The 21,072-nt window shown below is 43.8% G+C and overlaps 10 protein-coding genes across 10 annotated transcripts; 4 read left to right on the forward strand and 6 right to left on the reverse strand.

The window, feature by feature from the left end:
- Window positions 1-130: 130 nt before the first annotated feature.
- Window positions 131-1,298, reverse strand: L199_002131 (uncharacterized protein; the record flags this gene model as incomplete). The annotated part of the gene is made up of 2 exons (XM_064887879.1): window positions 131-524; window positions 664-1,298. The coding sequence occupies 2 exons, from the start codon at window positions 1,296-1,298 to the stop codon at window positions 131-133; spliced, it is 1,029 nt and encodes a 342-aa protein (XP_064743951.1).
- Window positions 1,299-2,136: 838 nt separating this feature from the next.
- On the forward strand, window positions 2,137-3,847 carry L199_002132 (casein kinase II subunit alpha; the record flags this gene model as incomplete). The annotated part of the gene is made up of 8 exons (XM_064887880.1): window positions 2,137-2,157; window positions 2,331-2,385; window positions 2,496-2,767; window positions 2,914-3,072; window positions 3,154-3,318; window positions 3,396-3,490; window positions 3,554-3,756; window positions 3,816-3,847. 8 exons carry the CDS (start codon window positions 2,137-2,139, stop codon window positions 3,845-3,847), a joined length of 1,002 nt encoding a protein of 333 aa, XP_064743952.1.
- Window positions 3,848-5,617: 1,770 nt separating this feature from the next.
- Window positions 5,618-6,357, forward strand: L199_002133 (uncharacterized protein; the record flags this gene model as incomplete). The annotated part of the gene is made up of 4 exons (XM_064887881.1): window positions 5,618-5,771; window positions 5,823-5,886; window positions 5,965-6,178; window positions 6,313-6,357. The coding sequence occupies 4 exons, from the start codon at window positions 5,618-5,620 to the stop codon at window positions 6,355-6,357; spliced, it is 477 nt and encodes a 158-aa protein (XP_064743953.1).
- Window positions 6,358-6,548: 191 nt separating this feature from the next.
- On the reverse strand, window positions 6,549-7,343 carry L199_002134 (uncharacterized protein; the record flags this gene model as incomplete). The annotated part of the gene is made up of 1 exon (XM_064887882.1): window positions 6,549-7,343. One exon carries the CDS (start codon window positions 7,341-7,343, stop codon window positions 6,549-6,551), a length of 795 nt encoding a protein of 264 aa, XP_064743954.1.
- A 505-nt stretch (window positions 7,344-7,848) lies between these two features.
- L199_002135 (uncharacterized protein) lies at window positions 7,849-8,989 on the forward strand (the record flags this gene model as incomplete). Its single annotated transcript, XM_064887883.1, has 2 exons — window positions 7,849-7,992; window positions 8,111-8,989. 2 exons carry the CDS (start codon window positions 7,849-7,851, stop codon window positions 8,987-8,989), a joined length of 1,023 nt encoding a protein of 340 aa, XP_064743955.1.
- Window positions 8,990-9,383: 394 nt separating this feature from the next.
- On the reverse strand, window positions 9,384-11,969 carry L199_002136 (uncharacterized protein; the record flags this gene model as incomplete). The annotated part of the gene is made up of 2 exons (XM_064887884.1): window positions 9,384-9,887; window positions 10,017-11,969. The coding sequence occupies 2 exons, from the start codon at window positions 11,967-11,969 to the stop codon at window positions 9,384-9,386; spliced, it is 2,457 nt and encodes an 818-aa protein (XP_064743956.1).
- Window positions 11,970-12,433: 464 nt separating this feature from the next.
- On the reverse strand, window positions 12,434-13,968 carry L199_002137 (uncharacterized protein; the record flags this gene model as incomplete). The annotated part of the gene is made up of 3 exons (XM_064887885.1): window positions 12,434-12,998; window positions 13,128-13,368; window positions 13,479-13,968. 3 exons carry the CDS (start codon window positions 13,966-13,968, stop codon window positions 12,434-12,436), a joined length of 1,296 nt encoding a protein of 431 aa, XP_064743957.1.
- A 788-nt stretch (window positions 13,969-14,756) lies between these two features.
- On the reverse strand, window positions 14,757-18,008 carry L199_002138 (uncharacterized protein; the record flags this gene model as incomplete). Its single annotated transcript, XM_064887886.1, has 13 exons — window positions 14,757-15,104; window positions 15,171-15,301; window positions 15,361-15,615; window positions 15,684-15,769; window positions 15,827-16,474; window positions 16,537-16,646; window positions 16,702-16,820; window positions 16,880-17,068; window positions 17,126-17,264; window positions 17,321-17,455; window positions 17,607-17,756; window positions 17,828-17,858; window positions 17,938-18,008. The coding sequence occupies 13 exons, from the start codon at window positions 18,006-18,008 to the stop codon at window positions 14,757-14,759; spliced, it is 2,412 nt and encodes an 803-aa protein (XP_064743958.1).
- Window positions 18,009-18,382: 374 nt separating this feature from the next.
- L199_002139 (sorting nexin-3) lies at window positions 18,383-19,822 on the forward strand (the record flags this gene model as incomplete). Its single annotated transcript, XM_064887887.1, has 5 exons — window positions 18,383-18,413; window positions 18,508-18,816; window positions 19,011-19,213; window positions 19,434-19,559; window positions 19,661-19,822. 5 exons carry the CDS (start codon window positions 18,383-18,385, stop codon window positions 19,820-19,822), a joined length of 831 nt encoding a protein of 276 aa, XP_064743959.1.
- A 272-nt stretch (window positions 19,823-20,094) lies between these two features.
- On the reverse strand, window positions 20,095-20,994 carry L199_002140 (uncharacterized protein; the record flags this gene model as incomplete). The annotated part of the gene is made up of 4 exons (XM_064887888.1): window positions 20,095-20,406; window positions 20,551-20,616; window positions 20,773-20,829; window positions 20,932-20,994. The coding sequence occupies 4 exons, from the start codon at window positions 20,992-20,994 to the stop codon at window positions 20,095-20,097; spliced, it is 498 nt and encodes a 165-aa protein (XP_064743960.1).
- Between the last annotated feature and the right edge of the window lie 78 nt (window positions 20,995-21,072).

Consider the following 21,072-nt stretch of genomic DNA (forward strand, 5'->3'; position numbering starts at 1 on the left):
ATGCATGTAGTATCTCACAATTCATAAGCTGGACGAACAAAGACCTCAAATCGTCAAGATTAAAAATACATTTTCGTTCACTCATATAGATACACAGTTGACCTAAGTTAAGCTACTGAAATCATAATTCTTAATGTTTCATCTCATACCCTATCTTCTCTTTTAGAACCCTCTCACTCAACTCCCATAACTTCTTCGCCAACTCATCATCCTTAGCTTGATCAGACTCGCTATCGACTTTACCATCCGCCTCCGTGAAATACCTACCCTGACATTCTTCTCTCCTTTTGGCAAAGGTTTGTCCCACGCCTGCCCACAGAGCTGATTCTGCACCTTGTTCCCTAGACATGAATAGCACCTTTGAGGCTGCTTCCAGCACGTTACCTAGGATGGGGTATGCTTGGGCGGCACCTTTCTCTTGTTCTGTAGCTACCCCTCCTGGGTGGACCGAGGCTGCTAGGATTGGAGAGGAGGAAGTGAGGGATGGGAGGTGGGATTGAGCGAGATGACGGATGAAGAGGATACTAAGTAGGGACAAGAAGTCAATCAACAAACTGCGTTGGAAAGACTACTGTTTAGGTAGATTCCAGAATACGTTGGGTATTTATAGGGGCGTATCATGACTGAAATCGTTTTGGCTGAGAATGTCTCCATTTAACTCACTTTAACAATTTTGATCTACCGTATAAAACCGTTGCATCTCTCTCGTGATTGAATTCATCCAGACTCTCACATTTGACATCGCTTGGAGCAGCTCGATGTAACTCGCTAGACTCGGATACGATCCTTGTCGAAAACTTTTCCAACTCATCGTCCAATCCTGCTGAACCCTTATTTTTCGTTTCAGAGGTTTTCTTCATTAAATCTAATAGTCCATCTGTGATTACCATGTGAGATAGATGGTTGACACCAAAATGATTCCCTATCCCATCGTTTGTCAAACCGAATGGAGCTACACCAATACCAGCAATCAAGAAAAGTAAATCCAATCTATCTAGTTCGCTTGAAAGTTTCGATGTGAGTGAGATTACATCTTTGAGTGTGCCTAGATCAACTTGATGGAATGTGATCAGATCTCTAGCATTGGGAGTATGTTCAGAGACATGTTCGATAGTTTCTTCTGCGTGTTGCTTTGTAGAAGAGAGTATATGAACTTTACATCCTTTTTGAACCAGGTCGCCTACTAGGGCTTCACCGATACCCCTCGATCCACCTGTCACAACTGCTACCTTCCCTGTTAGGTCGGGCATATCTTCGACTTTGTATCGGTTGGAGAATAGTCCAGCGGGAGCGACCATCTTGAGTGATGTGGAGCTGAATGATCGAGCAAGGGAAAATTGTTTCGTGATGGGTGTACGTGTGAGTGGTTTGGTGAGCTTCGAGAGGACGGGTTGAGATGATCTCAAAATTATGGGACGGAGGAGGGACATTGATCTATCGGAAGTTAGTAATGAAATGGAGTGAGAGAAGGAAAGGTAAGAGGGTTTGATGGTTAATATATGCTGCATACATCGATAGGTGGAAAGACAATGTGACGATCCATGACGATTTCTTTTTCGATCTGAGGATCTAAGTGATCCTGGTCTGATACGATCAATCGATCTATGATATAGTAAAAGTAAAACCAGTCGCATGCATCCTCATCGCATCGGGATCCCGTAGTAGCTCTGTCTCATCGAACGAACCATCCAACTCAAGCATGACGACATTACGGATAGACCAGAGATCGACAAAAGGCAACAAAGTGGACGACCTCCACCGGAACTTGATGCCACACCATCGTGTAATGCCGAGATGGCCCAGGCGGAGTGATATCTCCACCACGTGCACACACACACACACCAGCTTAGCACAGATTTGCTCGGCGTCGAGTTGAGCTACTTGGTATATCTATCTCATCAATATCAATATCAACAGATTACAGAGCCAATCCATCTTGACAAACTTCGTCATACTTCATCCGACTCTCAACAGCAGCCCATCTGCCGCCATCGGGGCTCACTACCATCCCCACAAGGCTAGATAGCATAACCTGAAAAAGAAGAAGAACCGACATCCCATCAATACTATTCTGTTCTCTCGGTTATACCCTTGCCTTCCTTCAACATCACAGGTACAGATCATCAGTTATACAATATGGCAGCGGGCAGGAGTGTGGTATGTCCCTTATTTCATATATCATACCAAGACGAAGGATCATACTGATGAATTCATTCACTTTCTACCACTCCCTTACTCCGATAATGAACGAATTCAACATGAACGTCTAATTCACACACATTCGTATTCACACTCACGTTCGCACTCGTCATCCTCAATCGACTCGACAGGCCCGAGTATACGCTAATGTCAATGATAAATTGGGTAGATCATGGTGGGATTATGGTGAGTGACTATTGCCTTTGTCCTTTCACAATCATTATCGACCTTACATATGCAAGATCAAGTCATGGTAAGGTTTAATGATGACTGACTAATCTATCTTCAATCAATAGATAACCTGGTAGTCCAATGGGGTATTCAAGACAACTACGAGATAGTCCGTAAAGTTGGTCGAGGAAAGTACTCCGAGGTATTCGAATCCATTCATCTACCATCAAATTCCAAATGTATAGTGAAAGTATTGAAACCAGTGAAAAAGAAGAAGATCAAGAGAGAGATTAAGATCTTGCAGAACCTTGCTGGCGGACCGAATGTCGTGGGGTTGTTGGATGTAGTTAGGGATAATCAGAGTAAAACTCCGAGTATTGTGACGGAATATGTCAATGTGAGTGAGCAATTTCAATATCACTTTAGATAGGGTTGATTTCAGAAGAGAAGCCAGGAGAGTGAAGCTAGAATGGAAGGGAGAGCATACAGCTGTATAGCCAGAAAAATGGAAGAAAGCTGATCATTCATATGCTATACTCCCAGAACGTCGAGTTCAAAACCCTCTACCCGAAGTTCACCGACTTCGACGTCCGATTCTACATGTTCGAGTTGCTCAAAGCGTTAGATTTCTGTCATTCAAAGGGTATAATGCATAGGGATGTCAAGCCTCATAATGTTATGATCGATCATGAGAAGAGGACTGTGAGTAACTTTCACCGTCTCCACCAAAGATCGGGAGGTTTCTGGATAGGACTTAAGCTGATACCCAATACCGCCTTGCAGCTCCGTCTAATCGATTGGGGATTGGCGGAATTCTATCATCCTGGAACAGAATATAACGTCAGAGTGGCATCGAGATATTTCAAGGGACCTGAGTTACTGGTGGATTTCCAAGAATACGATTATAGTCTGGATATGTGGAGTTTGGGTTGTATGTTTGCGAGTATGGTGAGTGCATTTCATTGCACAGAATTTGGGTGTCTCTGAAATACGTGCTGACATGTCTTGTTCAAATCAACTCTCAGATCTTCCGAAAAGAACCTTTCTTCCATGGACATGATAACGCAGATCAGTTAGTGAAGATTACGAAAGTGTTAGGGACCGATGAACTTTTCATCTAGTGAGTATCTCTTCATATTTCCTCTGGGAATCGATTCTCATTCTGATACATTATGTTGTACAGCCTCGAGCGATACGAGATCGACCTAGATTCCCAATTCGACGATATACTCGGTCGATATCCACGCAAACCATGGTCAAGATTCATAACGTCCGAAAATCAACGATACATTTCGAATGAAGCTATTGACTTCTTGGACAAATTGTTGAGATACGATCATCAAGAGCGATTGACTGCTCAAGAGAGTCAAGAACATCCTTACTTCGGTGAGTCTGGCTCTAACGACAAACCAATTACACGTACTGACGAGAACGATATTTTATAGCCCCTGTTAGGGAAGCTGCAGGCAGACAATGAAGAAAGACGTATTGTTCGTACCATATACCATAGCTGTCAATCCAAATCATATAACCACATGTATCAATTCGAATTATCTACTATCTAACCAGTCCTGCAACCTTTCAGAGACAAGAGCAATATTGCTTTACGGGGTTTGGGTGACTAATGAAGGTAAAGATGAATCAGTGATGACTGAAGATTTGGAATGCAGAAAATGATACTGACGATCAGGAAAGCTTCGTAGCCACGCACTAACCGCAGAATCTCTAGTAGCCAATCGACTTGTTTCTGCTACAAACAATCCTTTGATGACTGACAACGTGACTGTCATATTCTCTGCGTTCAACAGAAGCTGTTCGCTAACGTGGCTAGATCCGCTCTGCAAAGTAAAAGGGGAAGGGATTAACAGTGTTACAAGGTAGGCATGATATGACTTACAGGTGAGAAAGTGTTCGAATATAAAACACTAGCCATCGCTAGAAAGGAGAGGCCAACGAATCCAAAGAACTTAGTTTGTCGACTAAGAGTAGATGTCGTCGGATTGACCTGAGCCTGAACACGGACTCCCCACATCACAAGACAACCAGCGCAAGTACCTGCTACGACACGTACGACATCTCCCGCCAAACCACTACATGATGTCAGTATAAATTCTTCGTACAGACCATTCATGCATTGAGACATACGAGATGACTCCAGCGACTTTGAGTGCATAACCAATACCCGAAATAAGGAGAATGATCAAACTAACGACCGCTACCACCGAATATCACATATCACATCAGCTCATCACATCTTGTGCGAATGTCTAGTAACGCGAACAAAATTTAGATACATACCAAAAGTTCCAATCTCGCTCGCAACTAGGCGCTGCCACAATGCATTGAACATCTTGTTTCTTGTGAGAGTATGTATTCTGAGAGAAATAGATGTGAGTAATAGGTCTTGAAATGCTGCTGCGGTCATAAAATTGCTTGAACATTGAGCCGTCCTTTATATATATTTACGTTGGAATTGATCATTTCACCACGATCTTCAACTTCAACTTGAAACACGAGTAATATGAGAAGATACTAAATTTATATAGATGTTCCTGGACTACTGAATGATCGTCTGCCCGAACTGAGACGTATTCTTCACAATACCCGATGAAGGCACTGGAGCCAAGCATGGTGGTATTCCTAGCTGATCAATCCGATTATTTTGTATGTCCGAAGTGAAACGGCCCTAAAGGAGGTTAGATACGAATTGTGCTGATCCTTTCGAAAAATCTCGTCTGCTGATGGGTCAGGAGTGAAAACTCGACAGATCTCCAGCAATCACAGCGGTGTTGAAACATTGAGGGTATTTCTGCGTCAGCTATTCTCATGAACAGTATATTAGATACACTGACACGAGCAGTGGTCAAGCTTTGAGGTAGAGACCGGAACGGTCCTTATACACGAAAGAAAATAAAGTTTTTCTGAGATATCCACATCAGAAACCACTTCAAAGGGGTATGAGAGACTAAGAGCAAGTGAGACATGACTACCATCAAATCGGTTCCCGCTTGTTGATGGAGAGCATGGATTGTGTACGAGTACATGTGACGTATGTGAATTTGATTAGATCACATGCCATACTGTACGTTGACATACGCAAGGCATACTGAAGTACAACCCTAATGCTGCAAACAACTCGACCTCCCATAGACCATATATATTTAGCTAAGGATTTCCGCTGAAATAAGTCCACACGTTCACCTTCACAAACGTCTGTACCCTAATCAAATATAGTCCTACCTGAATCATGACTTTACCAGACACGAACAGTACCACTCCGAAGGACAGTGATGGCCCAGATCCGTCTGAGTCACCTCCAATGCTCAATGGCGACCGTCCTAACGGCAAACCCACTTCTCAAGAGGTAGTCATCTTACCTTTCAGTTTTCTTCTTCTCATCTGTGAGTGTGATAGGAACTTCGATTGGAACCGGGACTAAAGTGCTTGCGTAGGTATCATCGTTTGGTTACTGGTTTTCATAGAGATCCTCATTCTCTATAGTTCTATAGGCTACAGGTGAGCCATCGCTCTACTTCTTACGTATCCCAAGATATAGAGCTCAAATGAGCTGATTCTATTGCGTCGCGTATGCAGAAAAGATGCTTCCCTTTGCGTATCGGCTTTCAGGACCATCTTCTTCTTCCTCTCTTTAATTGCGATCTACCTGGCCTTCTTCGAACCTGGATTGGACTTCGAAGGTCGTACAACTAACCCGGATTATCTGTCGACCGGTAAGAACTGGTTGATAACCTTCACCAAGGGTGGGCTGGTAATCTTTGCTATTCATGGCTTTATGTTACATGCAGAGGTGAGTCGATCAGTTTGAAGAAGTGTCCAAAGCTCATGTTGACCTGCTATAACAAATCCCAACCGATACCATCTTTCTTCTCGTTCCCTATCATATTGGTAATAACAAAGCTGGGAGCATGGTACTCAATGTAGATTGCTGTTGTTAATGGAGATAGGTTGATTAAATTGACTTTATAGGAGACTTTAATCTTCCTGGTCTTCTTCCTTCTTTATGATACCTTTTCTACATTGTATACATATATGCCTTGTACTGTGATAAACAATCGTTCTCCCATTCTCTGACTATTATGAATTATACTTTTCATGCAATTCAATTACAACAATCACTCTACCATACTGTACAACGAATATATGACAATCTAAATTTCTCATTCTTCAAACACCGCAGCCGCAATGATCCAAACATCTCCTCTGATCTGTTTTCCCCCTCCTTCTTCCGATATCGATTGTTCATCTACCCATCCTAGACCTTGCTCCATCACACAGTCCCTCAAACCCAGATCTATCCTATCATCGTTCCATCCTGTCTGCACTTTGATCTCTCTCTTGTTCAACCTTCCCCCTGTAGTAGCAGCTAACGATAACAGTATCGATTGATCCGTGTTGAGTTCATTGGGTATCGAACGTACATACCTATCTGATGAGATGGTATGTAACTTGTATCCCGATTTGAGTGGTTCTAGAATTTTGACAGTTCTAATTATATCTTGTTCCGTTATACCACCTTCGCCTTCCATTGGTTTACCACCATTTCTCAAGTTCTCTATTTTGCGTATCAATTCATCGACCCTAATCAATCCTCCATTCTTCTCTCTAGTCGACACACAAATGTCTACAAGTTGCACCGCCAACTCATACTCAAATTCACTTATTCCTAACATTCCCCACAACCCTGCTCCACCTCCTCTGGTACTTGTCGACCCGACCAAAGGATCTATACCGAGTGTAGAACACATTTTCTGAAATTGGAATCTAAATGCAGGATCATCTTTGATATCTTTCTTGTGTTTTAGGGAAAATTCGATCAGGGTAGATTTGAATGATTCTAACGATTCGGTCAGAGAGGCGATCTGCTGAGTGGAGATGCTAGTTGAGAGGGTGGAGTAAGAGTTGGAGTAGGCTGATTGACGGGAGAGAGCAGATAGACCTGGACCTTTACGCATGGTCGTGGGAGTGAAGTGTTGAGACGAGGTCAATGATTGTCGATGATATCGCTAGACAGAGGATCGATTAACCTCTCTTTCGATAGAGTTGTTGGGTCCTTCAGGAGATGAAAATCGTTTGCGTCATGCGTTTCACGAAGCGTATGATTGCACAGGCTCAATTTGAGCGGGTGGATGGATTTGTTCGTTGTCAATGAGCAATACAAGTATTCTTGATCTTGTTCATTCATCGACCATCAGGAAGGTTGTTAGTTATCGTTATCTGTGTCGTTCTCGTCGTCGTTAGTCACGTGACAGACACTACCCAGTGACGATCTCATTCGGTCCGACCAAAAAGAAAAGATGAGATGATACGAGTAACTCCAAACTACGACAACTCCTAACCCAGCGCGTAACAGCACAAGCCCAAGACAGTACAGCTAGCTGTCTCGGAAGACCTCAGCCCTGACATACCCGTATCCTTCCCAATTGATCTCGGCGAGGCCAGATCTCGAAACTGGATGAAATGCTGTCCATCACCCGATCTACAACTCGATCATGGAGTAAGTCACCCATACGATTTATGAAGAGAGTCTTCTCGGATCAAGTGAGAGTGGAAGAACAGGATCCTTCGATATTGCTTAGAGAGGTCATGAGGAATGTCGCTCAAGTGAGTTTCACCATCCATCGAAATGTGATCCATTTTCTTCATCTTCAATTCTCGTTTGCCCTACCTTTATATACTCTTTATGAGGTACATAATTAATACCTTGAAATACCTTTCTTAGCCAGTAGCCATCGCCGTCACTTGTGTTCCTTCCACCTCACCTTTACATGGTAAAGCAAGATATCACGGAGCGACCCTCACCTCTTTCACCTCTCTTACACTCTATCCTCATCCTCTCGTAGCATTCTCATTGAGATTACCATCGAGGATGGCAGATTGTCTTAGACCGTATAGGACACATGAAGACCACCAACAACCCCAACCCCAACAACAGCAGCAGCGGCATCCTTCGTCAAAGACAAATACATTACAGCAAGAGGTTATAATGAATGGATCATTGGAAGACACCCCAATGATAAAAGGTATCACACTCCCAGCCAAATCCGAATTACCATGGCCATTATCTAAATTACCTATGCCTGAACAACCTCCCGAATGGGCCAAAAGCTTATTCGCTCAGATACCTATACCTAACACACTAGGAGAAGATACTTCTCAAAACCCACTTCGATCTACCCCTTCTTTGACTTCGTCTACACCACCAACACAGCATAAAACAATCAATACCTCTCATCCTACGCCATTAACAATCTCACTCCTATCTAAATCAAATGAAACCATGGCCGACTCGCTCTCCCTCCCTCGAACAGACCATTCATCAATATTTAACATGGAAGATACATGGACCACCCACAACAATCACCCGCCATCGCTGAAAGGGTCAATCGGTTCGTTACAATGTGAGATCGTAGGTAGCGTCTTGCTTAAAGATCTCTGTGGGTCGGCTCCGATAGACGCAAAGGGAGGAGAAGGAAGTGAGATGTTTATATGTCGAGTTATAGGTGTGCATATTTCGGATGAGAAAGGGTTGGAACCTTTGTTACATTGGAGAAGGAAATATGTAGGAATAAGAGATGAGGGGGAAACAAGCGAGGTATGATTGATCATCTGTTACTCTCTGCGGATATAATGACATTACGACGTAATCTCATGCTATCAATATCAACACATGCATAGTAAATCGTTGTATCAAATAATCTGATGTACAACCGGTTCAGCCTGGAGGAGTAAAATTGGAATTTTGATACGATACATCGTTCGGCATATATATAATATATACATGGTCTGAATATCTTGGTTGATACATATATACAAACATCATAAGTCGACTTTGTGTTTTTTATCCTGTCAGTTGATATTGAAGGCACCAAACCCAAAAGCCATTGGTAACATGCTACAGATTTTCATTGAATTCGTGTGTAGGGTGTTCGTGATATTCGTATATTTCAGTCGTTGAATCCCCCCAGATCCGAAAATGATACATCCTTCCGGAATTATATCCTCACTCTCGTTCCCTTTTCTATACCCCAGAATAACCAAGCACAAGTGACCAACAACAACCCACCAACTTTCCAGCCCACCTCCCTCGCTACGTTATCCCAATCCCATTTCCTACCCCATCTAAATGCTTCCCACGCACTCAGACCCTCAGGTATCTCCGGAGGGCCAATGTTCATCTTCCTTAGATTTGGTGTTACATCACCCGCACCACCACCCGCAAGCTCGTCCGGATCGGTCGGTCGAGGAGGCGGGGGGATGACATTGGACGTTACCCACATTTGTACTGTTCTAGACCAACCTGTCGTAACTCCTATGACTACCCAACATAGCAATAACCTGTCGACACCAAGGAACCATAATGTGAGATAGGTAGCGGGCCAACATAGACATTGGAGTGAGACCAGGCGAGTGATAGTGGATGGGAGGGAATAATAAGATCGCCATCGATGAGTGAGGCCGGTGGTTAGAGAGAAACAGAAATGAGCGGTACATATTGCCTGTGAACGTATGAAAAAGGATGTCAGCACCAGTGTGTTGGGGAATTTCACAATGAAACGGAGTATGTACAACGAGATGAGTAGTTTTGAAAAGGTACAGACCAAGTGACGGAGAAAGTGGAAACTCACCCATGCAACACAAAGTCCCACATCACCTCTATCTACCTTCCTCCACTCACCTGGACTGCCCTCTCCTCCAGCTACGAGTCTCTCCAACGCTTCCCTCGTGAGGTCCACTCCCCAAGGCCATACATCCACCCATAGTCCTCCAGTGACCAGAGCCTCGATCAGAACACATATACCCCATAGGGAAGGTATAATAGCCAATAGTCGCAAGGGTAGCAATGTAGACTGCTGAAAGATATTTTCCAATTTATCTAATATCTTTACTCCTACTGCGCGACTTGACCTTGACTTTCCATTTGATAATCGATCAGGTGAATTCGTCCTATCTTCTTTGGTATCCAAGTCCATATCCGTTTCAGTCCCAGTCCCGATAGTGTTATCATCATTATCGTTCAGAGTCAATCCTAATCCCGTACTACTACTAACACTGGTACTAGTACTGCTCGTAGGCGAATATCTCTTATCACCCAGGAATCTATTCCTCAATCCTCCCGATGAAGAAGATTTCAATTTCGTCCGTTTAGGGGAGAACGTTATTGATCCCGATCCTGAACCAGAAGATGGTGAATGTGAATAATCATCATCTGCTTCTCCACCTGAGGAAGACGTGTTGTCCCTATCTAACGGTATGAAAGGTCCGAGTCCGGCAGGAGGTTTGTTGCTGGGAAATATAGTAGGGGGCCCTTCGTCCTCTGACGATGAATATAACTGAGTCTGTCCAGAAGGAGTGATAGGTGACATCACCGGGAAGTATAATGGAGTACTTCTAGGTGAATTACTGGGTGATTTCCTCGAGAGGGAAGAGAGAGATTGCGAGGAATGAGAGCGAGAATGAGTAGGAGAAGCAGGTAACCAACTTTCTCTGGAATCCGTCGAAGGCTGAGCGGAGCCGTAAGGTTTGTTGGTAGATGGAGGTGTTTTAGTTCGAGGATTTGATGGTCGTCTTTTGGTATCTCCGTTCCCACTAGGTATGCCTTCTGTCTGCTCTAGTCTTTGACCTTGACCTTGGATGATAGCTGAATGTTGTACCTGGATAGGTCTCCCACTACCAGCTCGCAGACCCTCGGTCCATCCTTCCACCCTCCTTGATCTCAATGCAGTCAAATCAGGTTGACTCAAACTACCTTTATTCCTACCTGGTCTAACAGTCGCATCGGAGTCTATACCTGAATCTTCTCCTGCAACATTCCCATTCCCATTTCTGTATGTGCTTGGATATACATTATGTTTCGGTTTAGCAGGGATTTGTCGACCTTTGTATTTCGCAAATGGCGCAGTGGATGTTATCGGATTGTAAGAGGGTCGCACACCTGCGCTGTGGCCGGGCACCGGGATGGGGATGGGAATAGTAGTCGAACGCGAGGGTCCTGCATGTTGCTGTTGCTGTTGCTGTTGCTGTTGCTGTTGCTGTTGCTGTTGCTGTTGCTGTTGCTGCTGTTGCTGAGTGATTTGCCGAGGTACTTGATTCTGATTACGTGTTTGATATGATGCGGAAGTAGGAAGAGGATGTGAGTGTGAATGTGGTAAATGGTGTTGTATCTGGTGAGGATGTGATGAAGACGGTATATTTGTAGGTGGACCCATCAACCCATTCTGAGATGCACCATATCTAGCTTGAGGTTGAGGCTGAGATTGCGACTTATATTGATCCAATTGTATTCCATTTATATTACCTATCGGTGTTAATCCCTGTATGACCACCCTGCCATTCGGACTGGTAGGTTCTGATTTCGTGAAATATCCATTTTTCGTCGGTGATCCATCTCCATTGGTACTAGAGCTGGTAGTGGTACTATTCAGAGTGTATGATCTGAATCTAGGGGATGAGTACGATGAGCTTGATGAGGCGGCTGATTGAGGTAGACCGTGAAGAGGAGTTAAAGGTGATGATGATGATGAGGACAGTTGTCGCTGATGAATAGGTCGGGGTGATGAAGGTGAGCTGGTCAATGACATTGCATCACCGGCATCTAGTATTCAGTCGGAGTGTGTACCAGGCTTGGTAAGGTGTAGAGTATAGACAAAAGATGGGACGGTATGAGTGTGAGAGTATACAAAGTTGAAGAGAAAAGAGAGAAGAGAGAAGAGAGAAGAGAGAAGAGAAAGCTAATGTGGTTACTTGCCAACCGAATTACCCGTACTCATCATCATATTCACAGTTCTCGAATCACGTGGTGGTCAATTCATATATCCATCCGTCCAAGTATATATACATGAATTCTATCTATTCGACATGAACTTGTGCATCTATATACCTATACCTATACCGAATATGTTCCCAATCTATCCTTACAATGTGAAACCTGATCGAAGAAAAGTAAAGAAAGAAAGAAAGAAAGAAAGAAAGGAAAAAACCGAAATCGTACAACCCTTTGATATACTTACTATCCAAAATGTCCATGATTTTGATCTCATTCATCTTAGACCTCCTCACTCAACAATCCCTCTCTCAATCCCGATTCTCTCATCTCCCTCTCCTGCTCTTCCTGCTCCCTCTGAGCTTTTCTTATAGTCTTCTTAGTCAAATACGTCAGATAGAAGAACAAAATTACACATAAGAATATCCCAATCCACGTTGAATACATCTTAACATCTTCTCTACTTGTATCCATCTCCATCTCTATATCGGGAGATTCTCCGGGATGATGATGATGTACATGATGATGGTTGTGTGGAGGCCACTGTCCCTCTTCGTCGAGTTCTTCCTGACTTTGTGCATGACCATGACCATGTCCATGTCCGTGACCGTGGCCGTAAACCTCCGATAAATTATGTATACCCGCTCCGATCCATGTGTGCAATACCAGTTTACACAAGCTCAGAGCGGTACATGCCGTATATGTCTTGAGGGATAAGGAAGGTGATGAAGCGAGGATCACGTTGAGGAGGTTGTAAGGGTATGGAGCGATACGGATCAGTAGTAAAAGATGAGGGTGGGAAGAGAGTAGGGATAGGAGGGTTGAGGAGGTCGGTGAGCATGATAGGCTGTGAGAGATATATACATGTTAACAAATTGTCGAAATAGGTTATTCATGATCTCGTAGCTGATATGACACAACCTCTTGACGATAGTCATCTGGTGATGAGATGATAAGATGAAAAAGGACTACTCACCATCGTCCAATGACATCCCTTAATTTCCACCTACTAATTCCAAATACCAATACTGCCCCAACCAAACTCGCTGAATAACTAATGACGAAACCCGTCCATACGCCAAAGGTGTATCCTGACAGAACGATCAGAGTGGAGTATAGTGGGATAGGGGGGATGGTAGTGATAAGGATGAGGAGGAAGAAGGTTAGGTGACCGTAGTATCCTTGTGATGATAGATATTGCGATAGGGAGTCTAGAACTGTAGCATGAGATATATCAGTATAGATGTTCCAAGCTAGATTAAAAAGATATACGCGAAACAGGTGAATCTGCTCTTGAGATTGAACAGAGGTCAAAATCCAGACTTACAAGCAAACAAGTCCTCCCTATACCAACCCAATACCCCCAAAACCAACAACGTAGTAACCACCCAACCCAATATCATCGATTTACCTAATCCTCCCTCACCTCTGAGGGAACATACAGATCTTGATTTATCCCACATCTCATTTAACGACAGGCTCACTGATCGATGACGACCCTGTCCATGTGCCGTTCCTCGAGACGTCGTATAAACATAATGCTGATGGGTTGGTAACTGTGATTCTCCCGAGGATGAATATGAGGATGGTTCTCCAACAGGTGGATAGGAATTATAAGATTTTTCTTCAACCATATCCATATTCATATTCATATCGATATCTAATGTTTTGGACTGTTGGTGATTAGAAGTAGCGTAAGAAGTCGAAGAATGATTGAATGTTGGTCGTTTACTATTTGTCGATGATCCAAGTCCACTACTTGCTATTTCAACTTCATGTGAACCGAAAGAATCACTCGCATCTTGATCCACCATCATCGTTGATAATGATGGGATATATACTCTTGATTCTTTATCTTCTAGAAATGATATAGAAGACGAAGATGGTACGTTGTCGAGTAGTGTAGTGTTGCGAATATACTCCTTGATGGATATATGATAGATCTTCCTATTATCTCTCCAGATCAATCGTTATCGTTCAAATCAATTTTGGATCTTGGATCTTTGGATCTTTGGATCTTCGGATCTTCGGATCTTGATCGATTCCTCAGGCATCAATCAACCGATCGTCTAGAAAGCTAGAAAGTCTTCTATACCCGAGGTTGTTCATCTAAAAGAGTAGGGTGTTCTCTCGGTTTGGTGTCCGGATTTCCGTTGATTTGTTGATTTGCTGACTTGAGAGTGAGTGATCCTTTATGTGTGTGTGTATGCTATTTCGCCCAGCAGTGTAAATGGTCAAATCATATCGAAAGATAACAAGAAACAAGGTAACAAGTCTATAGATTTATCATCTATCTCCCAGGTTGTGTTACTACGAACAACTGCGCAACAGAACAACGGAATCATCTCTGTAAGATATGAGCGCTGTGCCAAGAAGATGCTTTCGACTGCGCATTGGATGTCTCATAAAGTCTGGATCTGATCACTGCACTGTCACTGCATCACTTTACCCGGACGCTCCGGACCAGTTCATCCCGTTAGTTACCCTTACAATACCACGTTTATGACGAGATTTGATTTCTGCAATTCACAATTTGGCAACCACATGACTTTTCAACAATGCATTATGACATGGGACTAAACATATAATTATCATACTAGACCAACTACACCCTCTCGTATACATACAAATAAGCCTTCTCCCTCATGTCTTCCCCACCCCCTGACCCAGCTCTCACAACTTTTTCATCGTTGAACAAAACCCATTCGTCCTCGTTCCCAGTTTGTTGTGGGTTCCTAATTGTAGCGACATAATGTCCAGAATGGACTGAAGGTCCTTTGTGAGAGATGAAAGCTTTCAATCGATATTCAGCAGGTAACGAATCTGATCCTCCAATGGCATCTTCCGCTTTACTTTCAGATGAAGGAGCAGTCACACCAAGAGGAGCTGAATCTTCACCTTGATCATCTGGGTTGGAGAATAACCACTCGATGGCTCTTTCGGGATTACCATCCTATCAAAGTGAACCACCTCGATCAGACATACTGGTAGCGGATGAGTAGTATTGACGATGACTCACCGACTCCCTTAACGCCTTCCTAGCTTGATTAGCTGTAAATCCCATATCACTTATCATAGCAATTTGATCAGGCGAAGGTTCGCTGGTAGCTGCGTGAGAAGGAGCTTGTAGCTGTATGGGAGAATCGATATCTACAAAACATCCCACCATATTAGCTAGACCATTCAACTGCTCGTGTGAATTAACTAACCGGGATCTTCCATGTGTTCAAACAGCCAACCCATAGCCACTTCAGCATCAGAATTGCCAGTAGCCAACAAAGCCTTTTGACAACGGACAGTAGGGAATCCCATAGCTTCGAGTTGAGACATGGCAGTAGCGTTGAACTCGGGTAGGGAAGGTGCGGAAGAAGTGGATTTGATAGTCATCTCCTCTTCTCCTGGTTGGAGGCCCTGAGAAAGGAGAGAGTCGAGAGTGAGGATATCAGGAACTTTTGCGGGTATCTCTAATAGGATATACGGTAAAAGTCAGTCGAGATCGCATGACACAATACGCTCCTTTGGTTACACTTACCAAGTTTCGTTGGCACCCAGTTCACCAGCTGGAACTTCTTCATGTGCAATACCAAAAGCTCAGGGAACGTTTTGAACTTTGTTGATCTATCCCAACGCAACTTCGGTCAGCTCTGTTAACTTGTTACACTTGAGCTAGCTCACTTTATAGCTGTCCTCTTCCCGCCACACGTCTCACATTCATACCCCTCAATGGTCTCTTCACCGCACAAAGCCTGGATACAGTCTTCTAATTGTACCTCCTTCCAAACTTTTCTACCTTCTTCATCCGTACCAGCTTCGATAGCATCGACAGGTAAACTCGCCAGATCTACAGGTTCTACTTGTAATCCCACCTTCTTACATCCCGTACATTGTAATTTCTGCTCCATGCCAAACTTGGTCATTCTCGTAGGTTCATTATATTCACTTCTTCCTTGTGATTTCGCTTCTGATCGTAACTTTGTAAGGAGATGTTGCAGGAACTCTTCCGAATCTTGTTGTCGCATTGTCGAAAACTCCTCGTGGCCTTTACCTATCAATGCCTTGAATTGACTAGGTTTAATCCCTTCCTGGAATCTCGGCGTTTCGGCATCGCCATCGAAATCGGTCGTTGATGGTGGTGGTAGTTTGGCTCGATGCGAATATCGTCCAGATAACAGACCATCACCGAGTTTTAACATCTGACATTCAAGACATTCCGCAGGGAGTTTAGGGCAGGTTTGGAAGTGGCTTTGAGCGGTTTCAGATGTATAACGTGATCGATAAGCGGGAAGCGAGAAGAGAGTTTGAAGTACTGAAGCCATGTAACAGCTACGAATGATGAGTCAGCCATGATCCTGAAATCTGCATGATGAATTGCTATTCGTACGGACCTGTTACCCAAATTCTTCAACCCAGTTAGGCCTTGTCCAAATACAGGCTCAAGCTCTTTCCCATCATCGCCAGTCATCGAGAAATCGAATTTGAGGTTTTGTTCGAGTTGCTGATACTTCATGTCAGCTAGATTGTGCCTGGAAGGAGAAGAACGAGTAGCTTACCAACTCAGTCATTGATTTCTCAGTCTTGGTCTGACCCAGAACTTCTATGCCGAACGCTTGTAGATGTCTGGGTAGATCCGGATCTACCTTCGCATCATCACAAGCATAACAATAGATATCTACATTGAGCAGATCAGCTTTTCGCGTTGCGGCACGGCTGATTCCCTAGCTGACATACCTGCTGTACCCTCGGGGGTGATAGTCCCCATCTTGACACCTAACATATGTCCAGTGTCCTTGAAATGCTCCAGAGCATGTCCATTCCCACCTATACCACCATACTGCTGTCTTCCGCAATTTGCCAATCCACAAGTTAGACAAAGCCATAAATTCGAAGTGAGATCACAGGAAGAGCATTGTGATGGGACTGATCGGGTATAGAGGTAAGCTATGTATCAACACATCCTCAATATAGGTAGCTCACCATGACCAATATTTATGACTGGTTCCTGCTGTAATGTCAAAGTATGTTCACAAGGTAATATCTCTTCTTCCCACGCTTTGACTTCTGATTGTTGTGCTGACGAGAGGGCTTTCATTATACCTTCTACAACGAATTTGACCTAGAACTATATCGTCAGCTGATTTTTCCTTGCACCCGTATAAAAGATCAACTTACCTTTTCATCATCGGAATGTATAGCTTCTCCCACGGGAGAGCAGCTAAAACATCGTAACGAAGTGGAAACGTTGTATAGTTCTTCATCTTTTGGAGCGGAAATAGCAAGTTTCTTCATTGGAGGTTCGGTCGAATCCTGCAGGATCACAACATCAGTACCTGTACTCCATTCCTCCCTTTCATGATCTGACAACAACTAGACTTGCCACCCCGACCCTATCACATCGAACATCACTCAACGCCACCCCTCATCACGCCATGTCCCTCCCATAGGAGAGTCGACTTACCCTTTTCTTCCCCTCTTTCCTCGTACGTTTGACTACCACCCCAAGATGATGACCCGTCTTCTCCGCATGCAGATACGCATGTCTCCTTCCTTCGCCGAAACAACCTCCGTTGAAACACTGTAAGCAGACCAAGACACCTTCTGGGTCGTCCTATGTATCGAAGATGCACCGTAAGCTATCAATGTCTCACATGAAAGGTAGAGACGGGGTAGCTTACTCACCTGTCCATCGAAACAGAGCGTGCACTCCTCTCTGATTAGGATGATCAATCGGTGAGCTACAACATACCCGACCGAGGGTGGACATCAGCAGTCAGAGATTGTTAGCTCACCTATGTACCTGCTGAGCCACGGTGGGCGGTCTCAAGCTACCTGCTATGTTGTTGATATGTGGACAGCTCATCGTGTGTTGTGTTCTGGTAAGAAGAAGGAAGAGGGAAGGAATGTTGAACGTTGGATCTATCTGCTATAGAGTGACGCTTCTCGATCATCTTTAAACAGGTTATACGCAGGGGGTCTCCACCTCCACCTATGCTGTACACGTGGCAGCAAAGGGGGGGCCAAGTATATCCACGTCATGATCCAGTATCAGTCTATCCGGGCTGAGCCGAGTGAGTATAGCGTGAGGTGGTCATAGCACGATATCTGATGGTGATGGTAATGGCAACAATGGTCTCCTGTGACTTGGCTGTAAGCTGCTTTGTCAAGTCATCGTCATCATTTATTCAACAATACAACTATAATTGACCATCACAACCAGTAGATCAGTCAAGCAGGATGAGTCAGTCACAGCCATACGAAAGCAATCGTACGTCCTACTCACTACCTTATCTCTCCTGGCATCTCATCTCATCTCAGCTAATCTAATTGATTCCCTTGATTGACGGTGGAACATAAAATAGCATACTACCAGTCTCCTCCTCAGCAACAACAACCACAACAGCCTTATCAGAACTACCAATCCCAAAACCCACAATCACCTTCCAACGCATCATCGCATCAAGCATTCCAATCGCCCTATAGTCAAACTTCCCAAGGGTTCAACCCACCTCAGCAGGGATATTCGAATTACCCACAACAGCAACAACCGCAACAGACTCCCCAGCAAGGGTATCAACAGTCACCACAACAGGGTTATGGACAGCAGCAAGGTTACTTCGGTCAACCTGGAGGAGGGGCCGGGTATGGTCAGACCCCTCAGAGTCCACCTGGTGGGTTTCTCAATTTCACTTTCAAAGCTGTTCTTGGTAGACTATCTATATATAAAACGATCTTCCTATCTTATCCATCGGTGGTTTTCATTCCGATGTTACAACGGATAAGGATCATGCAATTCCAACCCCCTTCATTCCATATCATGTCATAAAGATATACCTTGAGCTGACCATCTTCTGATGTTGTACAGTCGAAGTGACCCACTCCCCCTTTGTCCGAACCGACTCTTCAGCCCGATTGACCTTCTCCGAGATGGCTCGTATGGCCGGTCGGCCCCAGACGTTCGATGAGATGTACGCTGTTCCCGAGAGCTTTCTGGAGATCGAAATTAGGAATCCGATGACTCATGGGATTGGGAGAAAGATGTATACGGATTACGAAATTGTTTGTATGGTGAGTTGCCAATATCGTATCATATCATGTCATGTTCATGAGAGTTATCACATGGTCTTATGAGAGCAATGAGGTGCTGTATTTGACTCATGGAAGAATGAACGACACTGTATCCATTCTTGATTAGCCATTCCTTATTCGTCTCCCTCACTTCCCAATATTCCCGATATTCACTTTTCTTATTCATGGTAGCCGCTAACACCGTGTTTTTGGTTAATAGACAAACATCCCAGCATTCAAACTCCGTCATTCAGTTGTACGTAGACGATACTCCGATTTCGAGGCTTTCCGAGATATATTGGAAAGGGAAAGTACAAGAGTCAATATCCCTCCTTTACCTGGTAAAGTGAGTGTCGAGGATCTCCTTTTGCCCAGTTCAAATAACCTACTCCACTTGGAATTTGATTATGCTGATTTTGTATCTTGCTTAATCTCTCCCTATATCAGGTATTTACCAATCGATTCACTGACGAGATAATCGAACAACGTAGAGAAGGATTACAGCGATTCCTAGAGATCGTAGCTGGACATCCACTGTTGCAAACTGGAAGTAAAGTTCTGTGTGCTTTCTTGCAAGATCCTTCATGGGAGAAGTCTCAGTGGGTATAAACAAAACTGGCAATGAAGGACATTAAAGATGAAGTTGAGGGTCGACAGTATTTCCATCGTCAAGATGAGATCAGGATAATGTGGGACAAATTGGCGATTGACTTGTGATGGACAGATCGAAAGTAATTCTTAGAATAGATCAAATAATGAGATGATGTGAAATTGTATATATCTGTAAACTCACATCGTTCTCTTTATCATTATCATCATTACATCTCGATTTTTGTCTACTCTACACACGAGGCAAAGCAAAGAGAAGCGCCAAAAACATATTACGCCCTTTCAATCTTACTTTTCAATTCACTCACACTAACAGCCACACCCGCCTCATCATCATAATCATCCCATCTATCTTCGTTCTCCTTATGCAGTTCATCCCAATCAATCTCGAACTCCTTTCCTTCTTCTGCTTTAGCTTTCCACCTACCTCTGAAATGGAATTCGGTGAATTCCAATCCTCTACAGTCTAATGATATCAATGATTCGAAAGCCCCGTTGGTGGAGGAGTAAGGTATAGGTGAGGTGGACTTAGATTTTGATTTGGGGGAGGGGTTGGAGGGTGCGAATGAGGCTGAGTGTTCTTTCTGCGAAGAAAGAGATGGAAGGTTAGCTAGCTGCGTTTCAGTCACGGAATTAGATACAAGAAAAAATACCGAAGAGCACGATCGATGTTATGCTGTACGTTCGAAATGAGAGGATATGAATGGATGAATAAGGTCATGACTTACCTTACAATTACCACATCTCCATACGAAATGAGCTGAACCTTTTGATCCTGAAATCTCGTGTTCCTCCTGTACGTTGGTAACAAGCGAACAGAATCAGCATAAGCGGATCTTGAAAAGTATAAAATCATCTTCAACATCACTCATCCCTACACTCACTCGATCCCCCCCTCTGCCTCTCTCTCTCACTCTCAGATGATTTGTTGAATACTAGATGAAACTCACCTTCTGATTGAAGCTTACTGTTTTGGGATGTACTTCCCTACATGATGAACATTGGACCTGCCAAAACAGAGAATGAAGATCAGTAACCGTCTACTAGCCAGCTGACCGATGACTCCCAAGTAGATGATGGTACATTATATCACATTCAGCTGGACTCACAGTGAAGAAATACTCGTAATCTTCATCTAAGGGTACGACCTCTTTGATACCTTCCAATTCCATCGATATGTAAACGCATAGTTTCTGGACTCATGTGGCTTGTTAGCCTACATGTATACATCTATACCTCCCTGGTCAGAG

This window comes from Kwoniella botswanensis, chromosome 1, assembly GCF_036426115.1.
Source record: "Kwoniella botswanensis chromosome 1, complete sequence".
Lineage (NCBI taxonomy): Eukaryota > Fungi > Basidiomycota > Tremellomycetes > Tremellales > Cryptococcaceae > Kwoniella > Kwoniella botswanensis.